General features: G+C 38.7%; 1 protein-coding gene across 3 annotated transcripts in view; it reads left to right on the top strand.

Annotated features, from left to right (window-relative positions):
• BMPR1B (bone morphogenetic protein receptor type 1B) overlaps positions 1-27,819 on the top strand; it is a 191,160-nt gene that overhangs the window by 83,132 nt on the left and 80,209 nt on the right. The window contains exon 1 of one of the 3 annotated variants that reach the window (XM_061360952.1): positions 12,307-12,373. The exons of the other annotated variants lie outside the window; for them this stretch is intronic. Coding sequence (XP_061216936.1) covers positions 12,313-12,373 — 61 coding nt within the window. The 5' untranslated portion in view covers positions 12,307-12,312. Of the gene's footprint in view, positions 1-12,306; positions 12,374-27,819 lie in introns of those variants that run through there. 3 annotated transcript variants of the gene reach the window in all.

The following is a 27,819-nucleotide window of genomic DNA, read 5'->3' as shown; positions in this document are numbered from 1 at the left end:
ATTTGTTTTAAACATGTAGCTCAAGAAAATGTACTTTGGAGTCATTGTGAGACAAATACAAATTTCATTGTGTCCCTTCTGCCAAACCACTTTTCATCTTATACTTGCACTACCAGGTCTTATTTCTGTCATGGAGGTTTTGAGTATTTCTGCCAGTTAGCAGCATTTTAACTTTTTCCACCCTTAGAGCTCTTTAAAATAAAGTAGTATCTACCACTTAAATAGCAATTTGCATCCTAAGAAGATTTTCAAAGTCTCTGTTAATGCTTCTTTCCTGTAGGGAAATAGCAACGTGCATGTTTTTAAGATGAGAGCTGCGAGTGTGTTAACTTATTCTGGGCGTACAAGGAATTGGGGCCATTTAATCTCAGAGTAAGTGACTTGAGCATGTAATTAACTTTCAGCTGTAAGCGTATGAACAATTGAAAATTAATTATAAAAAAGAAAAATGAACTGCAGTGTGGTTACTCCATCTGCATTAAGTCAGTCAGTACTTTGTAGAATGTGCCTGGGAAGGAGGGTTAACTCTTGGTCCTGAGGACAGGTATTTAGATTATGTCTTCATAATATAACATCAAAATAACCAGGCATGCTTGTCTTAGGGCAGATGAACTCAAATGAATTAAAAGTTGCTATCTCTTTTCAGTTCAGGTTTTCCGTGAAATGCACGGCATGATGAAAATGACAGAGGGTTTTGCTTTTGCTGTAAGAGTCCACTGAAGTCAGCAGGAAAAATTCTAGCAGCAAGACAGCAACTCAAGGGATGCAAGGTCATGACTGCAATTCAGTGTGAGGAAGTTGATTTCTGTGACCAGTAATTTAACGGTTCAAAATTATGCAAGTCATCTCATGTCCAATCTAGTTTTTTTCATAGACTTCTTCTTATCAATGTAGTTAGAAAGATGAATGGCTTAAAAAATACAAGTCCCAATTTCTTTTGAATGATGACTGAATTAAGAATGCAGTTTCAGTCAGACTGGAGAGCGTATCATGAGGTGGATATAATTTTGAGAACATTCCCTAAAAATTCCTGATGTTGTTGGGTGTGAATGATGCAGTTCATTAATGGGAAGAAAGGGGAGATTTTAGGCATAAGTAGATTGATGCTGTGTTTGGTGTTGATCTACAAATTAATGCTAGCATGTGCGCCCAGGCGGAGAATATAGTACATATAGTCAAACTTAAAGTATACTGAGAAACCTGACATCTAAACATTAGAGCTGAGTTTTATGCCTTCTTATAAGCTGGAGCATAGCCACAGTGAAATAACATAAATACGGGAAATCTTCTGCGAAGGAAAAGAGAAATGAAATAGTGTAATGAGACTAATCAAATTAGTTAACCCAGTAATAAATTTCAACATTAGTGAAAGTCCATTTGTATTGAAAACACTTGCTATCTGCAAATACTATCTGGTGTATTCTCTCTAGGTTATATTTCTATTTGTCAAGGTGAAATTCTACTCCGTAGTAAAGGAGGTATCTTAGCAATCAGGTCATTTCAGGGATTTCAGTAGCATCGGTCATGGATCAGGGTATTATTTCACATGGGTACAACTGGTAAAATTTGAGGCCATGGTGGCTGGCTTTGAGGTACTTTGCTGCACAGGTCCTCAGAAGATTTATGAGATATATGTACATTTCAGTTGTTGAACAGTATCATGATTGCCTTATTTATTGGCCCTCCATACTTTTGGTCTCTATGCTTTTGGAAATGCCACCTTTAATTGTTCTGAATAATTGTAGTAACACCTGCTGGCAAGCCCAGAGCTGATATACTGGAAGCTTTCCTGTGGTTGACATCAGTCAACAAAACATTTGTGTCCTTAGCAGATGTTTTTCATATATTTTTCACATGAAATTTACTTAGATCTATTCTCTTACTCTGGCAAAGGCCAGCCACCTCTTTCAGGCTGTTTGCCATCAGAAAATGTATCAGCTGGGTTACTGGCACCAAACTTATGTTGTTTATTCACAGTATTGATTTATTTTGTGCTTTATGAATTTACTTCATCTTTGTTCTTCTGTTTTGCAGAAGTTTGACATTTCGTATTTTTAACATTCTAATTTAAAAAAGGGTGGCAGTGAGGGGGATCTTCTACATTCAGCCTTTAAATTATAGGTCAACCTGATGGCGTTGGCTCTGGTTTTTGATCTTTACATTATTACCATCTTGGAGGCAGTGACTTTTGCTTCCATTTGCTTTTAACATTCAGAGTCTTGGCTCTTTGCTAGTTTACATTCTGTATAGTTTTACAGATTTCTGATTGCTTCCTCACTTTTCCTTTCCATTTTTTTTATTTATGTCTGTTATATGCCACGAAGGCTTTGCTTCTCATTAAAAATAAAAAGGGGGGGGGGGATACAAAAGATTAGCAAACAGTGACAAATACCCAGATGAATGGTCATACAATGGAAAGCAGTGACTCCCAAAACTATACACAGTTAATGATATGTACTTTGAATCTTTTTTGTTCTTGGAATAATGTGTCATCTAAACAGAATTTAGATATTTAGATAATTTAGAAATTATCTAAAATAATTTCTTTTTCTTTTGACAGCAGAGATTTGAGTAAGTTGAAACCTCCACATTACTTGGGACTTTTGCAAGTTCAGGTTTTGATTCACTGTTCTTTAGTAGGATAGCTACACTAAGTTGCTGATGCCAAAATGATTTTTCATCAGTGAACAACATGGACATATACATATAAAGTGTTTCTAGACATTTCAGACTGGACTGTGATACACAGCAGCAATGTCTTCCCTCTCTCCATCCCTCCTCTGCCAAAGAATTGCTCCCTCCTCCTAAAAAAAACACGCTCAAAAACACATCTCAGCTATCACAGAATCCCAGAGGGGCCAAGCAAACTCTATTGCTTTATTAAATGCAGCAAGAAAAATGGTGTGCACGTTCTTAATCTTTCTACAGTGGCAGAAGAGTATTAAAACCAATACACTTCCTTGTGTCACATTTTGCTGGACAGCTTTATAAAATGCAAATCTACGAAGTCCTGGGCATGGGCTTTTACTTCCCTGTCAGTGGGGCTAGTCAGGGCTTATGAAGTCTCCTTACATTTGTCCAGGGTGTTAACCTTATATATGCAATGCCAGAAAACCTTTTTGACTCTCTTGGCTAGCTGTTACCATTTTGTACCATACTGTAGATATTCTTTCTCTTAAAAGTATTTATTTTTCATCCAAGAGAGCTTTTTTCATCAGTTAGATGTGCTTTCTACGTGACTTCTTTTGTACACGGATGTTAGTCCTCTGCCTTGGAATAAATAGAGAGGTAGATAAGTAAATGAAGGTATTTCAGTGACCCAGACTGTATTAGTAAAGCTTAACTGTATTTGCCATACTAGCTTATGTACTGAACAGGCTTCCTTTGATTCCACTTAGTGTTGTTAATTATACTCAACAAATGATTTTGTCCCGTGACTTTAGAAGTAGCATGGCTGTCCTGTCTGTTCTCCACTCAGATTTAAAGCAAATTCCATCGTGACTCAGGAAAAGAATCACTGCTGTTATGCTCAGGTCTCATCCTACTCCAAATTTAAAATTATATGCACATAATGCCCTCTACCAATTCATTCCTTAATATGGTAGTTTAAGCATAAACACATCTGGTTGTATTAGCTAAGTAAATTATATACTTTCCCCTCACCAACTGTTCCTCAGTTGTGAGATACCAAGATGCTTGCACTGATACAGTTAACAGTTTACAGACATTCTTTTGGAAGGTTCCAGTTATAATCATCTCCAGGCTCCAATTTGTGCCGTACATGGCCATCTATATGGTTTTTTGTACGCACTCCAACCACCTGGGTCCTGTTACTACCATTTGGTTCCCACTGCATCGACTTCCTGTCTGTATTACAGAATTTATTTTAATTTTTGAGCATTTAACATAAAAGTTGTTGTATGGTCTGTACATAAAAAAAAAAAAAAAAAAAACCCAAACAAAACTCCACCCCATATTCCAAAAGGTTTATTGAATTTCTGCATATTCTTACTTATGCATTGTAATATCAATCCATAGGAAGACAGTATCAAAGAGTAAGAATGCCTCTCATCAGAGTTCCTCCATAGAACAAAGCATGTTTTTTAAATATCTGTTTTTTAAATCCCCATAAACCTAATTCTTACAGCGTCATAGAAGAATGCTGAGATCGATCTCCAAGGGCTGGCTGTATCCCAAGGCAGGATCCTGATATACTTAAACCACTCCGGAGAGACACTTTTCTGACCTTTTCTTAAAGGGATATATTGTCAACTTTACTGGTGTCGCTAGACTGCGTGGTATGCAACAAGAATTTTGTGCTGTGAAGCGATGCCTGATGCTGAGTCTAAATTTGCTGTTTTCCTTCTCACTGGAATTTATGGGATGTTTTTTCCATTTCCTCAAGTACATTTTCTTTTCTTTACAAAGCATTTATCTGTGTATATAAAATATACTAGAACATCTTTCATAGATCAAGTGTTTGCATTGTGCTGCACTTCAGAGATTAATGGTAGGTAGACAGGAATAGTTCATTACTTGTAGGCAAGAACAATTATGATGCTATTTGAAGACATGCAAAAAGGCTTAGACTTTTCTATATGAATGCATAAAGATAGAAAAAGATTTAGTCATGATGGTAGAGTTATTTTTCTTTGCAGTCAATTAAAATTTTAATTACATGTTAGGCCCGCGTGTGAACAAAATTTAGCTCTTGTAGCAAAGCAAGAAGTAGTGTCAGTGTCCAACTTTCTCATTCCTCCTTTACTTTTCCCCCCAGACTGATGCCTTCTACCCCATACTTACCTAAATCTGATGCCAGAATCTGTGTATCAGATATATAAAATAACCTGTGCATAGACTATGCAGTCTGTATATGAGATTTTGTGCTATGCTTGTAAACTTTTTTCCAAGGCTGCTGGTCATTGATACCTGGTCATGTAAGAGAGCAACCACAGCCAAGCAGAAATAGGGTCAAAATACTGCTCCATGCCAGTTACCCTGCTGTTTCAAACAGCAATATTAAATGGCTCTATTCCTGTCTCAAAAGATCATGGAGGGGATACACAGTGAGTGAGTAATTCTGTTACTTTTCACTGGGGAAGAAGGTGAACTGAGAGCTGGAGAGGGATTAATTTCCATGGTCACCTAGTCTGGAGGCAGGTCCCTAAGCTATCTGGGTGTATTTATGTCTACTGTATGCCTGTTGGAGTCAAGAAAGCAAGGAGAAATACGGGTCTGTGCTTCTATAGACTGAAATGGCACATATGTAGAAAGCTATGCCATAAATCCTAGAATTCTGTGAATTTTTAACTTGGCTGGAAGGTGAAAAGACAAAGGCACAGCAGAAAATGCTAGCTGATTAGTCTTGCGTATAAAATCTATTTAAGGGGCAATAACAAAGTTCTGTATAAAAATTAATTAGAACATAGCACAGTCAGTTGTGATCAAAGATCATGCATTTATTGTGAAATATATGGTTGCTGGAGACAATCCATTTTTAATTTATTAGATTCCATAAATTGTTTTCTTGATAGGTTAGGAACAGAGATACATCAGGCTTAGTCACATAATGCTGGCTCTGGTAACTAGCTAAGTTAATTATAGTTTTGAAGTATATGCTTACCCTTCAATAGTAGTAGTAGACATCAACAATGAAAATACATGGAAGTAGCTCTAGCGTGTTTTCAGGATTACAGAAGTGCTTCTAGCACATAAGAACATGTTGATACTAGCAAAATAAAGCCCCGTACTACTCCAGTAAGGAGTGAGGGAGAGAATACACATCGTTTTCCCCTTACTGGGTGAGCAGTGCTCTCATGTTTGCAAACATTTGTCTTAGTTGCATGCTTCCCTTGCTTTCTCTACAGTGTAACTGGGCTTTTTAGTTTGAACCTCATTTTGTCCCAATACAGATTGGGTTTCCTAACAAATAATCATTTTGTGTTGCTGTGGAAACCAAATTTATTTATGTATGTTACATAAAAAAGAAAACCTTCATGGAGTTTTTTTAATTTTTCTGTGTCCTAATGTGATTAATTTCCAAGTACAGCCCTTTATGAATGTCAAAGATGATCTGGTAAAGTAGAACAAGGTATTTTTTATGCATAAGAATCCTAAAGTATCTGTTTGGTAAAGAGACCTGATGTCTGAAGGATGGAGGGAACATATATATTCTCCGATCTGTGTTTGGGTATTCAGTACAGGACGTATATACCAAACTCTTCAGGAAAGCAGCGTTTTTGTTTTAGGATTATTCTGATACCTTGGGCCTTTTTTAGGTTGTTCAAATATCTGGTAGCAATTTAAATATAATACACTCACTCTCTTCTCTCTAATTTAGGAAAGGAATGAGTTTCTCAAAAAGGAACCGTGTTTTGGGGATGTCCAGGTGCGCACATCTAAATCCTGTGGAAGGTTGCACAGCATCAGATTTTTCCTTTCCGAATAGATAAGCTATTGTAAATCAGCAGGCACAATGCCAAGTTACAATAGAAGAATTTATTATAATTTAATGTAGATGGGGGATAGAATGGATAGCTTGTAATTGAAGCTAAGTGAGTAATTCCAGTAAATAATTTATTCAATGAATTTATCCTTTTTCTACTCAAAGATTGTTCTTACTCCCCCCATTCCCCCTTCATCCCCATGTTTTATAGTCCCTGTCTTGGATTTTTTTGTCTAACCAGAAGGGTGAGGGCTGTCTTTGTTTTCTTACATGCTGGGCTGTGCTGACCACCGCGGCATCATTACTGTTTCATGCCTCTACATCCCCAGACTTGTGCAACTGGGACCCCATGCTTGGGGGAAGTGTGGTGAGGTTGGTCAGGCTTTGTGGGTCTGGCTTTGACTGCTGATGCCTGCAGACACTGGTCTTGCCACTGCAACCAGTTCTCTGGGTGTTGAGTGACTCCCAGCACTGCAGTGTGCATCCTTTCACGGCAAGAATTACTTAGGTCATGGGGTTTGAGCTTCATTCTCTGGGTTCACAGCTGGTTTAGACCTTCTTAACAAAGACCTCAAGACAGATAAAGGGAGTTTCTAGAGAATGAGAATAATGTTTCACTTGGGCCATTGCCATCTTCAGTATTGGGGGGGTTCTTTTTGTGTGTGTATGTGTGTTTTTTGTTTTGCTTTTTTAGGGGGTTCAAGGAGAGCGTAGAAATATTTGTAGCATACAAACTCCTGATAAAAAAATGTCTCCAGTCCAAGGAATTTGTTTACTGTGCAGGAGCTTTGTTTTTAATACCATATATATTAGCATCCTGCCTGTTGAAAAAGGCTAGTCAACATGCTGAGTCCTTGCCCGTATCCTGTCTTATTCTGCCCTTTCTTCTGTTTCCTCCCTGCCTACACCCCAGCTTTTAAAACTGTGTTTTGGATTTTTGGAAGTTTTAACCAAGCTTTGTCTTTCCTCAGCATCTCATCCTTTCTCCATCAGGACCTTGAACTATGATTATTATATGCCTACACATTGAATTGATTCATTTCTTAACCAGTTCCCTCAAGGGCCCAAGCTAGTCCTCCGCACTTTGTGTAACACTAGATGCAGATTTTTGTAACATTTCCTTTCTATATTGCTTTGAGTAGTAAAAGAGTTTAATGTCACCAGAATTAATGTTCCTAATTGATATTTGAAGTAGGACCTACTAAAACAAATTGAGCTGCTGACATCTTATACCTATTATTATTCCAGATGGGTTGCAAAATTAAGTAGGCGTCACTTCACCAGGATTACGGTGGTCACAGCTTGCTTAGTGCTCAAGTAAATGGAGCTGAGACAAAATCTGGCCAGTGGCGTGAACATGTGATGTTTAATTTTAAACCTTTAACATAGTAGGAGATCCAAAATGAAGTGCTCATGGCACGTGCTCTTCCCTTCCTCCTGTGGGAGCACGGCATCAGGTTAATGTACAGTGGTGAGCAGGTCCTACTGTGGTTATAAATTTGCCAAGTTTATCCTCCCCCCAGGAACTAAATCAGGGTCTGCAGATTTTAGTATTATCATTCTGTTGTATGCGTTATCTCTTTGCCCTTCATGGTTATGCTTAGCATCATTAATATTTTGATATTAATATCAACATCTACTGCACCATAGAACCTAGTCTTCCATGCCCTGTCTCACTTCTTGCTCTTTGTAGCTCTAAGACTTTTGCTTGTACCTGTGAAAAGGGATTTAATCCTAGCACTGTGTGCTCAGCACAAGTTTGGAGTGGTATCTTACCAGATTGTCCATCTGCTCTGTGCAGCTGTTGGTCAGAGTTCATCACTGAGCATAAAATTAAAGTGGCAGGTTTGATTTCTCAATGAGGCTTTTAATTTTCTTTTGACAAAAGTGGAATTGTTTGGTTTTACATAGGTAACCCAGGTACTTTTCAAAGTGACACTATTCCTCTTGAACAACCTCAAAATGGTTGAGTTTAATATTAATTTATAAAAGCAAATTATTTCAGTAATAGAATGTATGAACAATAGTCTAATCTGTTCAGCAGTCCAGTGTATTTTTTCATTGATTTCTATATTAATATTGGAGCAAAGACAGTAATTTCTGTGCTTTTACAGCTGTGAAAACATGCCTATTGCAAAAAGAGACTAAACTGTACCAAAGGACTCACTGTGCCAGCAATATTTAATACTTCATTGTAGGTCCACTGTTTTAAACATCTGTCCCTCATTTAGTGTATTTTTAATACAGAATTTTTAGTGTGGGCAGAAATGTAACTGTTTATAGTAAGATGCTTGCACTGCTACTGAGAAAAAAACAACATAGGATTCTATGAGAAAAAATATTTGTAATGATTTATAGGATTGGGGTCATTGGCCTTAAACTGCCATAAAATTGTAAGTCATTTTTATTGAAACAAACACACTTCTAAGAATGAGAATGTGGCTGGTAAACGAATTTTCTGTGAAGTAGATATGGAAGCTGGAAAGGGGAAATTACCATGTAGCCCCTTGCTGTGCTGCGCATTGTGCATAAAAAAGGAAATAATTGAGTTGTTTGGGCTGCGGAGGGTGGGTTCAGCAGTATCCTGCAGTAGAAGGGAAGAATTAGGAAAAGAGCTCTATGTGAAAGATCCTAAGGTTATGGCCACTTAGCAGTATTCTACAGGCATCATAGAACTGTTCAAGTTGAAAGGGACCTTGGGAAGTTGTCCCATCTAAAACACATCTTCAGGTAAAAAGAAGACTCCAGGGAGACCTTACAGCAGCCTTCCAAAGGGAGCCTACAAGAAATCTGGGAAGGGATTTTCTACAAGGGCATGTAGTGATAGGACAAGGGAGATGGCTTTAAACTGAAAGAGGAGAGGTTTAGATTAGACATTATGAAGTTCTTTACTGTGAGGGTGGTGAGGCGCTGGCACAGAGTGCCCAGAGAAGCTGTGGCTGCTCCATCCCTGGCAGTGTTCAAGGCCAGTTTGAGTGGGACTTTGAGCAACGTGGTCTAGTGGAAGGTGTCCCTGCCCATGGCAGGGGGTTGGAACTGGATGAGCTTTAAGGTCCCTTTCAACCCAGACTGTTCTATGATTCTAAGATGTACTAGAGTCTTGCTGTGAGTTACAGTCCATCATCTTGTGTAGGGGCTGGCTACAAAGGGGACTACCAAGTGTACAGTGTAATTGTGCCACACTAGAGTAATTTCCACTAATATTTTCTGGAAGAACATTTAAATGAGTGAATGTTCACAGCTTTTTATGCATGCAGAAATTTGAAAATCCTTGTGCTAGCTTCTCTAATGTATTTGACTGTGAATATGTAACTTTCTTGTAGTGATGAATATAGAAGTCATATCTAATACTCCTTTAAAACAAACAACTTTTGATGTTAGACTTGCATAGCATGCCTGTGTATCATCCCGGTAGTACTTCAAACGACTGCGCACAAAAGCAGAAAAACCCCCACAATGGCTACCATGTATTAATTCAAATTTCCAAATCCATGGCAAGCGCTCATGCCCATCTCATTTAAGTATTTATCAGAAATGTGATGTAGAAGAATACCTCCGTTACACAGGTAGGAGACTGCCTGACTTGTTTATGAAAAGAGAACTTAAATTTTCTTCTGTAACAGCACAAACAAAGGTCTACCAATAACTGTTTGTCCTGCAGTAAAGGTGCTTGGGCACTGATCAGCTTGTTCAGATGACATTTTCCCAGATCAGCCTGCTAGAGTTATCCTGTGGATAGCGATGGTTTATCCTGAAAAGAAGGAAAATAAATAATAGATGTGGTATTTTGATTTGTGAAATGAAGAGCTCAGAAAGGGAACTCTTTGTTGGGGCTCAAGAAATTAATGTTAAGATTGAATGACATTTTGATTACAAGGAAAAAATAGGCCTGTTTGTATATGAAGATCACTTGAAATTATATCCACAAGTACATTTATTACAGCTTTCATTTGCTCTTGTATTACATTTCAGTATAATTTATTGATAGGGATTTACACTCTGTGTCTTTGATGAAAGGCCTGTCTGAAAGAAGGAAAATCATTTGGCTTATATTGCTGCCTCAGCTATACCTTCCTTTACCTACTTTGTATAGGTATAATACTGCCTCTGAAAATGGACTACAAAAAGGCCTCACTGGGAACCTCCAAAAACCAGGCAAAATGCTCTTCTATACTGAGGAAATGTTTCTTGAATGTGTATAGCTTTTGTTGTTGCATCAGCAGAGTGTTTCCAGTGTAATGTTAACAGGACAGAAAAAGGATATATGTCTGAATTTATACACAGATACTAAAAATATATAGTTATTTTTCTTAAAAATAAAAAAAGTGTATGTTCGCTTTGTACAAATGCGTGAGGTCCATGTGAACTATAGGAATTCAGTATCTATTATGTGGGTTTTTTGGTTTGGGGTTTGTTTGTTTTTTGGGGGTTTTCTTAAGCAGGTCTATTTCTTAGTTTTCAGTGAAGTGGTACCTGGGTCAAAATTGAACCCTTTTTAGTGATGTACGTAACTTCAGAACATGCAAATTAAAGAATTAAAACATTAAACAGTGCACCTGATGTAGATGATAATGGTACTAGAAAAGGAAGCCAGGATGTGTCCCACTTCATTTTCCAGAAGTGTTTGGAAAGAGTCCCACAAGTGCTGGCAGGCTTCATATCTTAGTGGAAAGCAGTGTGATTTATTTTCCTTTCAGAGTTAATTCTTCACAAAACCAAGGGATTGTAAACTGAAGATTTGGTTCAATGAATGCAGGAGTGTTGGTTTACAAATGGCCTTTACAGTAAATTTATAATTATTTCAAATGAAACAATTATTTTGTGAACAGTAATTAAGGAATTGCGCTAGATGGAATATATGAAAGAAGAAAATCCACAGGTGCAATGTATTTTAGAATACCAATTGTCAGCTGGATCACCAATTGGTGGAAATGACGAAAACCCATAAAACTACATTTAACATAGTTTGGGAAGACTTGATATTAACTAAAAATGTAAGTGTGGTGGATTGACCCCTGGCTGGACACCAGCTGCCCATGAAAGCTGCTCTATCACTCCCCCTCCTCAGCTGAACACAAGAGAGAAAATATAACAAAAAGCTCATGGGTTGAGGTAAGGACAGGGAGAGATCACTCATCAATTACTGTCACAGGGAAAACAGACTTTACTTGGGGAAGTTAATTTATTACCAGTCAGAGTGGGATAATGAGAAATGAAAACTAAATCTTAAAGAACTTCTCCCCCACACCCCTCTGTTCTTCCCAAGCTTCACTTCACTCCTAAATTCTCTACCTGCTCTCCCCCAGCAGTGCTGGGGGATGGTGAATGGGGGCTGTAGTCAGTTCATCACATGTGGTATCTGCCACCCCTTCCTCCTCAGCAGGAGGATTCCTTACACTCTTCCAGCGTGGGGTCCCTTCCAAGGGAGACAGCTCTCCACGAACTTCTCCAGCATGAGTCCATGTTTAGACATATGTCAAAATACGTTAGAGAAAAATCTGTTTTCTTTTGCATTTTTAGACTATTTACATATGCTCCACTATGGTCTCATTTCAAATAATAGGTGTAGAGGGGGGTGTAAATGCGTTTCCTCTTCTAGGAACCCTGCCTACCAATGCTGAAGCAGAGTCTGGAATTATCAGGACGCGGTCAGGAGCAAAATCCCAGTTTGGAGAGGTGTAGGCAGGCTTGGGAGACTGCTGAGGAAGGAATTTTGTCTGACAGTTCCTGGTATTGGCAACCCAGTCCCCTCTGCTAGGCCTCTGTCCTCAGAGGAACACCAGGATTAGGCCTGCAGCTGTACAGACTTAGTCACTAATTAAGAGAACCTGATTTTAATGGAGTTACATGCAGGGTTAACACTCCATATGAAGCCAATTGAGAGGTTCAGACTGGACTGCCATTGGGATCACCAAAAAGTTGTCAATGGTAAGATCTACCCTTTTGTAAAAATATCTAAAACAAATGAAAACTTCTGAATTCTCTTTTCATGTAAAACTGGGGAAAAAAAAGTTTCCCATCCCTTGCCATTATGCATGGATAACTGGTTCATGTACACTTGTTTTAAACATTATAGAAACAATATATCTGTAAAATATCGCAGCACTGAGGGCCTCATCTGTCCCAGGCTCAGCAACACGTTTCAGTGCTCGTTTCCATTTGACCATACTGTGAGATAACATTTGCGAAGCAGTTCCAATGTAATAAAAAGTGCTGATTTCATGGGGGATTGTAAATGACAAGCTCCGCGTCAAATTTAGCTGCTCTTTGGAGGTAAAAATGGAAGCGGAGAAAATTAAGAGCCCAGTATAATTAAACATCTTTCTGAACTGTTGCATTTTATATATTATGTTAGTTCTCAAAGGTGAGGGCCAAAGTAAATGTTTGGAATTCACTCTTGGCGCTGTGGCGTGGCAGAGATTGACGTGCGTTTACAGTTCCATCATGGACATTGGAAAAACCCTGCTCACCGTCGGGGCGAACGCGCTTGGCACCAAGTCAAATGCACGGCATGGAAGCATTTGCCCAATTAGTGTTTTAACAGCTGCTTAAAGTTTGTTTCAATGGGAAGAAAATTATTGAGCACAATTTTATGTAATTAGTAGAGCATAAAACACGTGGTGTGTCTAATTAAATGTTTAAAACTATTGACATTACGTAGCTACTGTTGAAGTAAATGAAGTGGAAAATCGTTATGATTTTTTCAGTTGGTAAATTGCTTCACAATATGCTCAAAGGCCCATTTGATAAGATGAACTCAATCCTGATGCGGAGTGATGAGCACCGGGGCCTTTTGCACCCCACAGGTGTGCAGAGGTCTTACCAAGTTAACTGGTGTGACTGGTTGGTATTTCAGGGCTTTCAAGCCCTTCCAAGCATGTGCTCTACTCTTCAGAGCATATGTTAAATGGAAGTATGTCCTGCTCCTTTGGTTTCGAGCTCTTTTATCCACGGGGTGACAAACTGTGCATTGTAGAGCTGAAGCCCTCACTTTCTGATCCCCGAACAATAAAGCCATTGAGTAGAGATCAGCAGGAACTTACAAAAGATGAGGAGTTTGGAATTGCAAGCAAATTTGCTTTTAAAACCTATTGTATTTAACAGGTTGTCGTTGAAGTATTTGGCCTTTGTTTTTGCACTTCTCAAGATAGATATGAAAATGTAATTATGGATTACGCAATATCAGTTACGCGATTAATTTAAATGCAGTTGTACTACCTGGTGCTTCTATCCAAGCTTATAATGTCTGTGTTCTTATTTTTATTTACAGGAGCATTGAACAATGATGACTGTGAAAACAAACTTTTGAAATTATTTTTTTCCTCATTTTAATCAATACAGGTTTTACCTAGCTGCTGCTTAACAGCACACTTTGTCATATGCAAGTCTTTCTCTTCTATTTCAAATGCTATGTAGAAGATATAATACAAACCCAAGGTGCAATGTTTAATTCCAGTTGTGGCACTCAAATCCAGGAAAGACAACAGAGTAACACTGGTTTTACAGTGGGCTAACTAAGGGTTCACCCAGCCTTTTTGTATTGAGCATTTATAGCTCTGTAATCCAAGTTTATCATTCTATATCCTACTTTTAATGGCTGTCAATGTAACCATAAAATGAGCATATGCATAGTGAAGAGTTAAATACTCCCTAAATGAAATTGTATTTCAGGGAAGTAAATGAAAAAAGAGCAGTTGACTTTTCTTCTTCTATGGTTTTGTATCTGATTGTTCATTTATGACCTTCAGGAAACCATGAAGTTCAGTGACCATTAAGCTGTGGTTACAAGTTTGTATAAAACATGCTAGCACTGCCTCCCCTGAAAAGCAGCAGATCACTTATCTGGTGAGGTAGGGTTGAAAATGTCGTTACTCAGTGGCTTTCCTCCAAATATAGAAGCCCCATGTATGAAGCACTAATTACTCTTTGTGACACAGCTTAAAGCCTATAGATTGAGGGGAGGTACAATTTTGAATCTTCTAGGAGGAAGAAGTTCTACTCAAAGTAATACGGGATTTACACCAGGGAAGGGCAAATGGCAGTAGTTCTTCCCTTTCCAGGGCCGCTATCAGCCTGTTGTGCAAGTCCTTAAGGCAGACTCCCCTTACAGACACTGCAGTGCCTTTGATGATGGCTCACACTGCATAGATCCAATTCCAGAAGTATATGGAATTCTCTGGTACAGACTAGATTCTCAAGAAAACAGATTTTCAGTTAGTTGCTGCTGCTGAGCCTTATTTCCTTTATTGGTAAGCCTTTTACTCCCGGAGGCATCCTACCCAAAAGCCTGAAAGAAGTTATTCTTCCTCTTACATAGAGAGGGAGAGAAGGAGATAAGTACATATGAGCCAGACCTACTTCTTAGAAGACTAAAACTTTTAGCTGATTTCTGTCAATAACTGGAATTCTACTCAAGAACTAGCTGTCTTAAAAACTTTCTGGTACAGCATGGAAAATTACCTACATTTTCCTAGCATGCCTGAAGCAAAGAACAGTAAGAAATCCATCTTTTTCTTTGAGGATTCCTTTCAAACTTGAATGATTTTATCTGCTATTTTACATTTCCTGGCATAATTTTTAAAACTACACTGGTGGCTTTAGAAAGAGCAGAAGTGCTCATCCTTCACAAGATCGTAGGTTTGCAGAAGTTTGCTACGTGTTTTCAGCGTGGGGATTTTGGAGTGCTGTATCAGAAGCATCAGGGCTGCATGAGGCTGTGGGGCTTCAGCTGTGATCTGAAAGAGTTAATTTTCAAGTTCACCATGAGCTGTGTTTACTGGTCCTTTCTTACTCCTTTGTGATAATTGGCACCTCAGATTCTCTACTAATTAATTGGGTTGCAAGGGGCAGGTGGCGCCATTCTATTTTGATAATCCCTGTCAGCAATGTCTGTATAATCTCTTTGTTTAATTAAAATGAATTTGTAATAGGGGTGCATGAACTTACAACAGTTTTTTTCTCTTGTCTTCCTTTCCCTCTTTCTCCCTCTCTCTCTCCAACCCTCCCCCTGGCTTTGCTTTGCTTCGCTTCAGTAGACATTCACTGCTGGGGGCAGTTCTGCAGTTGTGGCACTGCCACAGTCCGTGTGCTATTGTCACTCTCTGAGCTCCTTGGAAATATCTTAACTCATTACAACACTCTCCAAGCCATAAGCCATTTATTTTGAAATGCTTTCCCCTTTTATTTTTTATTTTTTAAGAAAAAAACATATCTATAAAGAGATTTCAAAATTTCTTCCTACTTTAAGTTAGAAACAGTTGCACTGAAAATTAAAATTAGTTTAGTTAAACCCAAAGTATTTAACCATTGAAACACATTCCTATGATGTTTTATCAGTTCATTGCTTGTGTATCTCTATGGCCTTGACAAAAATTAAAAGCAAGCAAACAGAACCCTACGCCAAAAGCGTTGCCTATCTGAGCTTGAGTCAATTCAGGCAATACGAGCAAGGGGCAACTATTTTTAATACTTATTCACCAAGGACAGACTTCAGCACAGACAGCTGAAAAGTTAAATTTCTGCTAAGACATACACAGTTTCATTGTGTATTTTATTATGATTATTGAAACTTGCTCATGCCAACTGCAAATACAGAAGTGGATTGTAAACTTCAGCCTTCAGGAGGTTGTGTGGGCCTGAAGGTCTCCTCCTCTGAGGGCCTCCCTGGTGTTTTGTCTAGCTCATAGTTGCATTCCAGAGCAGAGGACAGAACGTTACAAAAGTTGGAACCGAATGCAGGATTGTTTTTTACAAAATCTTCAAACAGATAAGAAGGTGAAGGACAGATGCTGAAGGCTTCCTGTGCTGTGGAGTACATTTCACATCATGTGCTCATCTCCTGCAGTGGCCCAAGAGCTTGCTTCTGCTGGCTGCTGTTCAAGGGGAAAAATATATGTATTTTTTATTATTTTTTTCTCTTTTTTTCCCCTGTGCCTGTACAAGAGGCATGCTGGAGCCTAGTAGAAACAATACCAATTTTGGACAAATTTAGCAGTGACCTGCTAATAGGTAACTAAAGCAGCCTCTCAAACTCTTGTAGTAATGTGAATGGACACACTTGCCTTGAATCTAAAAGGAAAGCAGAAGAGGTATTATGTAGTAGCTTGTTTATATTACCATCTCCTCTGCATTCAAGATGGGGCAGGTTAGGAATTGGTTGTGGCAGTCATTATTTCTTTATGTTTATTTGAAAAGGGTGCACAAAAGATTGCTTCTTCAGTGGTGTCTGTCTCAGCACTTCCTCAGATCCCTAGGACTCTCCTGTTGCAGGTACTTTTCCATGTTACATTTGATGTGTTTGTTTGCATTGTGTGCTGAAGCCACACATCCACCTCATTTTTCTGTGGTGTGTTTACTAGTGACACAGATACATGGGAATGTCCCTGTTGTATACCTTACTGAACTTGTGAATTGTGTGATGCCAGCCAAAAGGGTGATGCAGGGTGTGTTTCATGCTGCCTTTCATACCTGCTTCCCTTCCTGGGCTGTCGCCCTGAGGTCCTTCCCCGTGCTTTCTGAAAAAGCAGCTGGTGCCTCAGTGTGAGCAGTTAAGGTCAAAAGCACTCCAGTCATCTGTCAGTGGTCATCACAGATGGGAAATCAGCTCACATTTAAGAGATGATGTCCTAAAGTTACAGTGAAGAATGTTTTTAAAAGTCCTATTTGAAAGATTTAGATTTTTTTAGTATATGGCAACGAATTAGCATTTTCAGTGGGAGATTGAAGGATAAGCAGGCAAACTTGTCAGCATCCCCCTGCAGTGCTCTGGATGGATGCACAGAGCTGCCAGTGTTTGTAACCTCATCATTAGCCTCCCAGTAATTGCTCTTTGTCTGGTATCCCTGGTGTCTACACTCAAGTGATCAAATGAAAATTTCTGCTTTCATGCAAGAATGCAAAATGAACTTTCCAATTCTCAGCGTCAGGGAGAAGTTTGAAAATGTGATTTCCAAAAGCTTGAGGACTTAGCATGAGAAGAAAATCAAGAAATTCTCATGTTCAAATCATCTGTGTTTTTAAGAGTATCTGAAGCTACAAATGGGCTTTTACTATTAAATGAGAATGAAAACATAAACACTGTGCAAGCGATTGCACACGCTTTTATCTCTCCTGAAAATCACAACCTGCAAAGATGTAGGCAGTTTTCCAAATGTTTAGGCATTAGTGTATAGCAATGTGGATCTGATTGCTGCAGCCATAAGCTGTCTGGCCACTGTTTGCCCCTCTGCCAAAAGAGTGCTGTGCAGTGCCTGCTTGGGAAGAGAATAGAAATTTCAGTTCTGTTTCCTGGCATTTGTTAAGCTTCATACTCAACTTTTGCAAGACAGCAAAAAGCAATCCCCAAACTTTTCTAGAACTGGGATGTACCCACTGATTTGCCTCCGTCACAGAAGTGGTTATTTTTTTCTGTCGTAAAATTACACCTTTGAGGTACAGGACTGTGCAGATGTTCAAAAAAGAAAAAAAAAATCTCAGTGTACAGTGGCAGGAATAAAAGCACCCTGGCATCTTAAAAAGCTCAGAAGGTTCAACCTAATCTTTTCTCCAAATTGTCATTGAGTGTAACAACTAGGGATCAGCTCAGCAATATCTAGCCCTTACAGTTGGTGTCTACTGTAAGTGTGACTACAATGTGTTTCATTTTCCTGTAAATTAAGAGTAATTCATATACTATTATGTAAAGGTGTGTCTTCAAAGTTATATGTCTGTGCCCCCACTCTTCTGTCCTATTAGTATGTGTCAGGTAATACTGATAGCCTGAAGGGTTTTGCTGGGTTCTGTTTGTGAGTGCAAAGGAAAACATAGGGGGAGTTGAAACAAGTGGGATGTGAGAGAGCTCTTGTATTTGGGGAGTTAATTGAGTTCCCATCAGTCTGGCTTTAGGCAACAGATCCCCAGGCAGTTTCGTTGTTTCTTTGCAAATATCTTCTCATTGTGACTATTATATATATGTAGTGTTAACAGATTCCTAATTCAAGTTATAATACAGGGTTTCTGAGATATGTATGTAGTATACACAAAATATACTATTACTACTACCAATATGGAAGCCTGATGTAGCATTTCAGATACCTGCATTCCTCCTGTTTTATTAAGAGTCTCAGGTTTCATGGTTTAGAGTTCTTTTGCTTATAGACTTCTTGATCGCAACAGGCAAGTATTAACATATTTGCTCCCTATTACTCTAGAACAGAGGTGGAAACTACTAAAATGCAGCATTTAATTTGTGAAAATACAGCTCTGAACCTAAATCATCATATATGGTAACTTCCGTCCAAGTTTTAGCATAGCAAGACCTGAGTACCTCCCAAAGTAATCCTCTTCTGCTAAGCATTAGTAGTAACAGAATAGCAATTCTGTTGCAACGGCTATCTTGCAGTCTTTGAAGGAATTGCGTGAATGCTAGAAACGGATTAAAAATTACTTCTGTCACTTACTGCTCTGTAAATACATTGAGTTGAATCTCTGATGCTGCTGGCTATTGACTTGTTTGTTGCCTTTTTGAAGGTCTGAGTCCTGGTAGAGATTGATGCTATTCAAGGTTTTGTAGGATAGTTCCTTTAAATTTATCATTACTTGCTTCAGTAGTGGTTTGGGGGGGAGGGGAAGTACATAAATCTTGAGTCTTCAATATAGCACCCTTATGGGTCTGTTTATCAAGAATTAAGATCAAGACTGAGAAGTTACTGAAGCGATCAAGATGCTGACTCATGCAACATATGAATTTTTGAACAAGAGCTACACATTTTTGGATTTGTGTGGCTTATGGAGGAGAAAAGAGCATCCTAAACTGTCAGAAGCTTTAAATCCAAGCTCTCCGTGTATATTTCTTTTATCCTAAGAACTAGTTAGCATGGTTTTTTTCTTTCCTTTTTTTATTGTTTTTCTCTGCAACAGGCAAGCTGTCAGCACCAGTATATAACCTGGAAATGGAGTAACAGTTGTTACAGTAAAACTTTGAAGCATTATGGTGGCTGTGCTTTTATGATTTGTTTTTAAACTGTGCTTTTTAAAAGGTAAACAGTTGCTTCTAAAGAAGCATGGAAAGAACATCTTGATTTGGTAACAGTTCTGGGAAATAGCACTTCTTCAGTATGCTTGAATTAAATAGGGTAAATGAAAAAAAAATAGATTTTTTTTTTTTTTTAAAGCAGTATTAGTTCTGGGAGCCCATTGCATATATTAGTGTTATTGTAGGATTATTGCCTATTCAATATTTAGCCAGGATATAAGGTCACAGCCACTGGCAGCTGATTGACCACACTTGGCCAGCAGACAGCTTGCCTATCACACTCACACACCAGTGCATGACCTCTTACGGCTTTTCTCATGCTCTTCAATGGGGCACATCACTCTTCCCTAGTCAGCTCTTTCTGTTGCCTTTGAGGTAGCTTGCTATTGGCCTCTAGGTTTGAGACCGTATTTGCACACTACACTTATATATAAAGTACTATCTCAGTGTATATATTTTAATAATTGTAGCACATCAACCCTAAAGCAAAATACTGTTACTGGAATAGCGGCTTTTTACTTATCAAAGAAGGGCTAAAGTAAATGCTTTCAAGCTGCATTTGCATATCGCTGGGAAAGTTTAGGCAGCACGTACAGTGTTTTAAGAGCTGTAAAAGAATTGCAATCATCCCCTCTAAATTTGCAATTAGAATATTCAAATAGCTGCATTTCATGATACCGATTTCCAGACTTGTGTTATAAACTTGTGCAAGCTTACAGGTGTGAAGAAAGCAAGTATTACCACTATTAGCCAGCATTCTAGCAGAGTTAGAGGGCTTTTCAACCAAAAATGAATGATAAATATCTCATTCACATTCCCCTTTACAAAGCTGTTTGTGAGTAGCTGTTGAGAACAAGATGGGACTAACCTGTTGATGTCATGTTACTTCAGCCACTGAATAGGTTTGTGGTTATTGCCCCATCTATCTGGGGAAAATCCCTTGCAGAGGTTTTAAAGAGATCATAATCAGCTGCAAGATGATATGTTAAAAGGACTACCAAAACCACCGATAGAAATTTGAAGCACTAACACTGGAGACAGAAAATTCAGACAGCACAGCAACTATATTGATTTTTTCTTCCTGGAATAACAAACCCATTCTTCACTTAAAATTAGCAATCGACAGGGGCTGGATCACCGAATTCATGATCCAGACCCCACTTTCCCCGTTCCCAAGGACTGTGGAGGTGTGGGCAGGCCTGATGTACCATGCTGATTCACTCTGGTATCTTCCTTGACACCTCCTCTTCTGGGGGCTCTCAGGGAGGCATGCATCTGTTCTCTTGCTAAAGACAGAATTCCCCTGTGATGGCACAGAGGAATCAGTTTCAAGAATAGCGTATCTTTTGGGTGTCTCTGCATGAAAGTGAGGCCTGTTGTGGTCAAAAAAGCATTAGCATCTCTGGTTCAGGTTGGCTGCTGTGTGCAGCAGCCTTCTGAAGCTGCACAGAAACACGTCTCAACTGATGAGTACAGGAAAGAAAAAAGCTGACATTTAAAAAGCTGTCTTTTTGCACGATCAATCTGAGAAACACTTTTCCCAACCCAGGATCACACATAATGAGGTTTTCATTACATGCCATGGTACTTACATGTGAGCTTGTGGTGTATAGGTTATTAAAGCTGCTTAGGCCATAGAAAAGAATGCCTGTGGAGATCATCGGTGATCAGTATGTAACCTGAGCTCAAAATCAGAAGGGTCTGCTAACTTCAGTAGGCTGCTAGTCTAATGTTAAGTATCAGGAAGCAAATTAGTAATAAAGTAATTGAAGTCATCTCTAGTTTATACTGGGGCCCTGTAGCACCCCTAGCCTATGCTGGAAAATCTTAGTCTGAGTGATAGGCATTGTAGATAATAACATTGAGCTCCCTTACAGTGCTGAACTCCAGTCTGTACAGTGATAGGATACAGACAGATGTTTGCTGCTGGAACAGGCGTGCTGGTCTTAATACATTACTGCTTATCTGCTGATGATTACTGCCTTTCTCCCAGAGAGATGGCAAGACCACTGAGTGCTTCTCATCTGCTTTGGTATAAGCTTGGATATCTCACCTAAGCTGCTGTTGAAGGCTGTTTAAACTAAGCCCAGCTGCAAAATAGATGGGAGTCTTGCACCATTCCCTCTAGCTAGTGTTTTACAAGGAGCAATATAATTTCAGCAGAGACAGAAATAGATGTGATAACCTTCTGTGTGACTTAAAAAGTTACAAAAAATGCTTTGTGAGATCTCTGCCATTATCTGGATGAAGAAGATAGGAAGGGATATTGCTGTTATATTGTATGTACGTACAAACCCACCACTGACCTGATAACCATACATCTTCTTAGTTTATAAATCTTTAAAGTCATCTTAATCAACTCTTAGGGTTCCTAAAGCTTGGAGTCAATTGAAAATATACTGTATTTTCAATTTGTTATTTTTTGTTAGCAACATTTACGAGGTATACAGATGTATATGGTAGCTTCCTCCATTATTCGTGCTGCAAGTTCCCACAGAAATAGAGAAACAGCATCTTTGCAATTACAAAAATAAACAGTGGAGTTAAAGAAACAAAACCAATGCTTCAAACATACAGATTTCAAATAGAGAGTGTTTCTTTAACTCAGATCTGATTTTGGAGTTAGGAGTGGGATGTGTATTTCAAGAGATGACATTAATACCTACTTATGTGAAGCTGTGTGATACTGTGGCTAGTGTTTACAAGAAAAAAATAAACATCTTAAAGATAAGATATTATATGCTTCCTAAAAAAACAAAGGGTGTTGAATTTGCAATGATGCATGCTTAAATTAATGGAGGTAAAAATATACTGCTACATGGCATGACAATTCAATGGAACTACCTTTACATACGGCTTGTGTTTCATGCAGTTCTACTGGCCAGTTCTACAGGATGATTTAAAAAATAATAAACACATAAACAGTTGAAAAGCCAGGTTGGACTATGTCTTAAGTAGTTCTTAAATACACTGCCTCAGCCATAAAAGTAGCTCTGAATTGCTTCTGGATGTTTCTTGCTTTAAGGTTAGAGGCATTATGTTCATGCATTGTGTAGACTGCCTGCATGACTTGCTGCAAAGTTCATTATACTGCTAAAGCTGTCAGTGGTATTTATGGATATTCATGTGCAGTGAACCCTTGAACCTCAGCTGGTCATCTGAGCTTTGCTTGTAGTTAAGAGTTGTGTTTATGCTTAATATTGGTAGCAGTATTTAATTGCTCCCTAGGAAAAATAATTGCAAATTGAACTCAAGTCGTATAGTAGACAAGGGACTGTAAAAAAATGCCAGGCTCACAGGAAGGATCATCCTTTTTATACAAGTATTAATTGTTAGACTTCTGTTTTCTGACTCCTGTTTCCAGAGTTTGGAAATAAATGTGGAACAAGTGTATAAATCAAACTGTGCTGTGTCCCACTCCCATTTAAATCAGTAACGGCAAAAATTGCGTTATGGAATTAATCCTATTTCAAAAATATTTTCCAGGCATTTTTCATGTCAGCTGCAAACAGGAGAAAGGGTGATGATGCCATTTTGCAATAGAGAGGAGTGGAGATCTCGCCTTATACTCATCTGAAGAATTTCTAATTCAAAGTATTGCAATGCTATCCCTGCTAAAGTTTCAGTTCTCATAATATAATATCAGATGAGAAAATCCTGCGTAACGTCTGGTATGTCAGCAGCACTGTTATGGTTCTGAGCCTAGTGGTAGTATACGTGTCTTCAGAGTTGCATTTTAGAGCTCTCCTGCCAGTGTGAAGGGAGTTTATATTTCTGTAACTCTAGTGGGGATTCCTTTGGCTTGACACAATCCAGGGAATGTCTTTCAAACCATGTACATGCACAGAACAGATGGCTTTCATGGGAAGCAGGAACTACCGTTCAGCATATAAGACTTCTATCCCGCCCCCATTTCTTGGTAGCTTTGACTTGAAATAATCCTTCTACAGATACTGTGTGATGGGAACAACGTCTTGATTCTCTGTTTCTCCACCCCTCTCTTTTTTTCATTTTCTTGTCAAATTCAAGGAAAACTGCTTTTCTCAGATTCTGAGGGGGCGAGGGAGTTGAGCTTTAAATTCAGTTACTGCTAAATTTAAGCGACTGGAATGAATGTCGAATTACTGAAACTAAACCTTAGTGGATAATTTGACAATACAGGGTACTATTTCCTTCCTTTTGGAAGATAAAATCTGACCAAAAGTCAGAAATGTAATTATTGACAGAAATGTGACTGCATATGAAAAATCATTTTTAGAATGTAATGCATTTTGATTGTAATTTGATGGAATATGATCATCTTGTAGTATTATATAGCAACATCAGTAAGTGGTATGTTATGATAAGATATGATCACATGAGAAGATTAAAAATCATATTTTATGCAGTTTTCACACTCTTGCACTTATAAGGTTGTCACTATAAAATGGATTATTAAATAATAAATTGGCTGCCCCCTGACTCATTAAATGATCCTGCTTTCTTATAATCATGTGTTTGCTTTCCAAGTCTTGTGGCCTTTTTTGGTTACAAAACAGCAGTAATAGAACTACTTCTGTTTCTGTTGTGTTACCCACTCCTCTGCACTCTAGTAAGTCTGGCAGTCAGTTTCTCATAGATTTTGCTGATAAAAAAGGTAAGAACAAGCGACCATATAAAGGAAAACAAGGCAGCTTCAAAAATTTGGTACACAGATATCTCTTTAATAAAATCAGGATTTGACTTGGAAAACATTTCCTAGCTACTACAAAGAACAGAAGCTGTAAGTTAATATTCAGCTGCCTGAATATTAATAATTATAATAATAATTATAATAAACAATAATGAATTACAACCTAACATTAAAGAGAAAAAAATAAGAGTAGTCTGTTGTAATTCTTTAATTGGAAATGTATCATCATGGAATTGTTATTTGGATACAACTCATATTCTTATGGTAATGTGTTTCCTTTTATTAGCAGGTCAATTTATTTGATGATATTACAGAATTGTAGTTTAATCTACTAACCCTACGTCATATTGATACTGTCCAGGTACATGTTTTAAATAAGCATGTAACTTCTAGTTTCTAGTTCTTATTTTCCACCTGAATATTTCTGAGTGATGAGATTAACATATTATCCTACAGCCAGAGAACTGTATTAGCACATCTTTAAGAAGGTACATTCAGAGAATATACCAAAACCAGATGAGCCAAAATTAATTAAAAAATGTGGCAAAACTGAGCCTGGTCATGGGGTATTTATGTTAGACTTGAGTGAATATAATGGGAATTGAGATCATAAAACTGTAATGTCTGTCTGAATCACATCTCTTTAAAGATAGCAGGGGATTGTTCAAGAAAAGAAGCTGCATTTCTGTGTTTGTTTTGATCACATTAGATTTGTGAGTGTTCCATCATCTTCTAGTTTTCATCTGAGAGTAGGAGAATTATCACAGCCTGATGGTGGTTTAAAGTCATTGAAAGACATTGAAGATACCACACTTGCATCAGCACATGAATGGGCCATGCGAATGTTGCTGAATTATCCCAGCCAAACAAGAAACACTTTAGCCGCTGTCTTCTTGGATGTTTTGGTGGAGGTACATGGAGTGCCATGGGAGTCAGGAAATAATACATATATATTATATATATAACTATATAATTGAATGTCATTTATACTTGGGAAGTTTAGTGGTAGAAGTTTAATAAGCCCCCAAGAGCCTCCTCTACTACATCACTGAGCCAGCCCAGTGTGATTTCATGGAATAAATGTGTCAGTATGGTTTTGGTGTATGCACATGCTGCTTTCCAGAGATTGGGCAAAATTCCTTTTGTGGTACCAGAGCTGCCAAGGATCAAGCAATTATTATGCATTACCTGAGCAGTCCTTTCAGCAATGACTGACTCAGCTGAGTTCAGCATCATAAAACGCTGGGCTAGTTATTCCTGATGAAAGCAAGCAGTTATTTTGATTGCAGTGAGTGGCTGAGAGCTTATTGAATGACAGTTTTCACTTTATGAGTGTGTAACAGTTAAAAAGTGTGTTGCTGCTTGATGCAATGAGGCCTACATCACTAATTAGATTTCACATGTTTTTTGAGAAGCATATTTGTTCTATGGATGAAGCTGGAGCATGCAGACCAGGGCAGTGTACTGATGGTGCCCTGCAGCAGAGGAGTTGGTGGCAAGAGTTGCAGGCTTTCAGTGCATGAAAATTTGCAACCAATTCTTATCTTAGATAAGGTGTTTCAACTGTGCAAAAGTCTTCATCAGTGAAGTCTCGGGAATCAGAACAGTCTCCAACAGTGAGCACACAGATTGTGCCGTTAATATTTGCTCCCTTCTACACTGAGATGTAGGGACAATGCCCCTGCACATTGCAGGGGGGTTAGTTAACTCGATGACCTTTAAGCGTCCCTTCCAAGCCAAACTATTCGGTGATTCAATGACGATTTTCACCTTGCCAGATAAAAAAAGCATGAACTGCAGTAGCAACTCAGACTGCAAACAGCCTATGCTATGTGTTCTTGAAGGAGCATGTTTTTGAAAGACAGATTCTGCATAACCCTTAAAAACTGTGTTTAATGCTTTTTCAGAGCACTAGCAGGGAGATCATAAAAAGTGACACCTATATTTATGGCTTAAGTAAGAAGATCTGTGCTTTGATCCTGCAAAATCTTAGCATAGTGCCCTGCCACTGAGCCTTATTCCTTCTGATGGCATGAGATATCCCACATACCCCACTCAGTCCTTGGTCTTCTGACTGCGACCCTCAGCAAGAGAGCACCAGTCGCTGCTGCTTTGGGTGTGGAACATGCCCAGTAGAGAGCTGGTTTGTGATTACCAGCTAATGTTACATAGGCCACCCTAGAGCTATTGGAGAAGAATAAATCACTGCAGAGCTGTCCTGGATTTAAGCCACTGAAAGGCCTGTAGAAATATTTGTTATCCCATTACCTGAGCTTGCCAGCCCTCCGGACTTTAAATTGTCTTATACATTTTGCATCGGCCACTTTGAATGGGTTTAGGCAGGCAAGCTGAAAAAGTAGTTTTTGGCAGTTGGAGCAGGAAATGTGCATTTGCCATTTAAGTGCATGTAAATAGGGAAAAGTCCCATTAAACTGCAGTTGATGAGACAGTGTACAGTGAAATGAAAACTGACCATTTGATAGAAATAGTTGATGCTATAGAAGATTTTTTTTTTTTTTTATGGAGCCTAAAAATTGTTTCCATTTCCTCATAGAGTGGTTTAAGACATTCTAGCCTTTCCTGGTCTCACTTCCAATGTCTTACTTACATCTGCTTCTTTGTGGAGATCTCTCTCCTTGAAAATGCTTTCAGGACACCCACAGCATGGCTTGTAGGATCTGATAGAAGACATATCTATAAAATAATCAGGCCTGGTTTTGGCTCACGTGTGTTTCACACTCTCTGTTCCCCCTGGGAGGCTTGACTCCTGTTCTTGGGAATGGCTGAGATGTCTGAGCAGCCAACCTGATCATGGAGCCACCCCCAGAAAGCGCAACAGTCCAGTTCCTTTGAGATGAGTATTTCCCAGCCTAGTGGAGAGAGAGAGACTTTTCTACATTTAAACAGAATGATTTACAGGTAAAGGAGCTTACTTAGCACATGATTTGTTTTACATGCAAAAGTTATTGGGGATTACACTTTTAATGCTGGTTTTCAGCTACAGAGAGAGAGCTGCTACATCTCCAGATTTGTTCCAGCTCCTCGTTTGGGGCCAGGATTTTGTTCCTCTGCACTCTCTGGCTGCCGAGGATTGCTCTGCAAGGAGGGCTTTGGGGGACTCTTTGCACAGAGATTGCTTAAACAGCCAATCCTTGCTTCACTCACCCCAGCGAAGGAAATCCTGTATGAACTGGAAAGTGTTAGAAAGGATTTAATGAGATTATCATGAACTGTTACTTCACAAAAAAATCTTAAACCCTCAAGCAGCTGTACTGTGTAACTGGGGACAGGTGAAGGAATGTGAAGGACTAAAGAAGCTGTCTACTTATTTAAAGAGGCAGAGCCAAGAGGTTTTTTTTTATGTTGAATAAGCATTTTAGCTAAGAAAACGCAAGCAAACAAAATGTGCTACCAGAATAAGGGACACTGTTGAAGTCTCATATCTTCCAGTGTAAATTTGTTGTTAATAATATTGCAGAAGTGAGCAACACTGAAATTAATTCTCGAGAATTCAATAGCCCAGTGGACTATGCAAGCTCCTATTTGCCTTCAAGTTCATCATACCAGTGAGGAGTGACGCAGAGAGGTTGTATTTTGCCCTTGCCACATTAGGGACTACTTTGGAGTTTAGATATGTCTTCTGTTGTAATACAAAGAAATGGAGTGAAATTTGGTTGTTGGTTGGCTTTG

The sequence above is a fragment of the Neopsephotus bourkii genome, unplaced genomic scaffold (genome assembly GCF_033783945.1).
Source record: "Neopsephotus bourkii isolate Nb327-2 ecotype Australia unplaced genomic scaffold, CSIRO-AGI_Nbou_v1 NB_1037, whole genome shotgun sequence".
NCBI lineage: Eukaryota > Metazoa > Chordata > Aves > Psittaciformes > Psittacidae > Neopsephotus > Neopsephotus bourkii.
The sequence above is the reverse complement of the archived record's forward strand: the minus strand, read 5'-3'. Positions and strand labels throughout refer to the sequence as shown.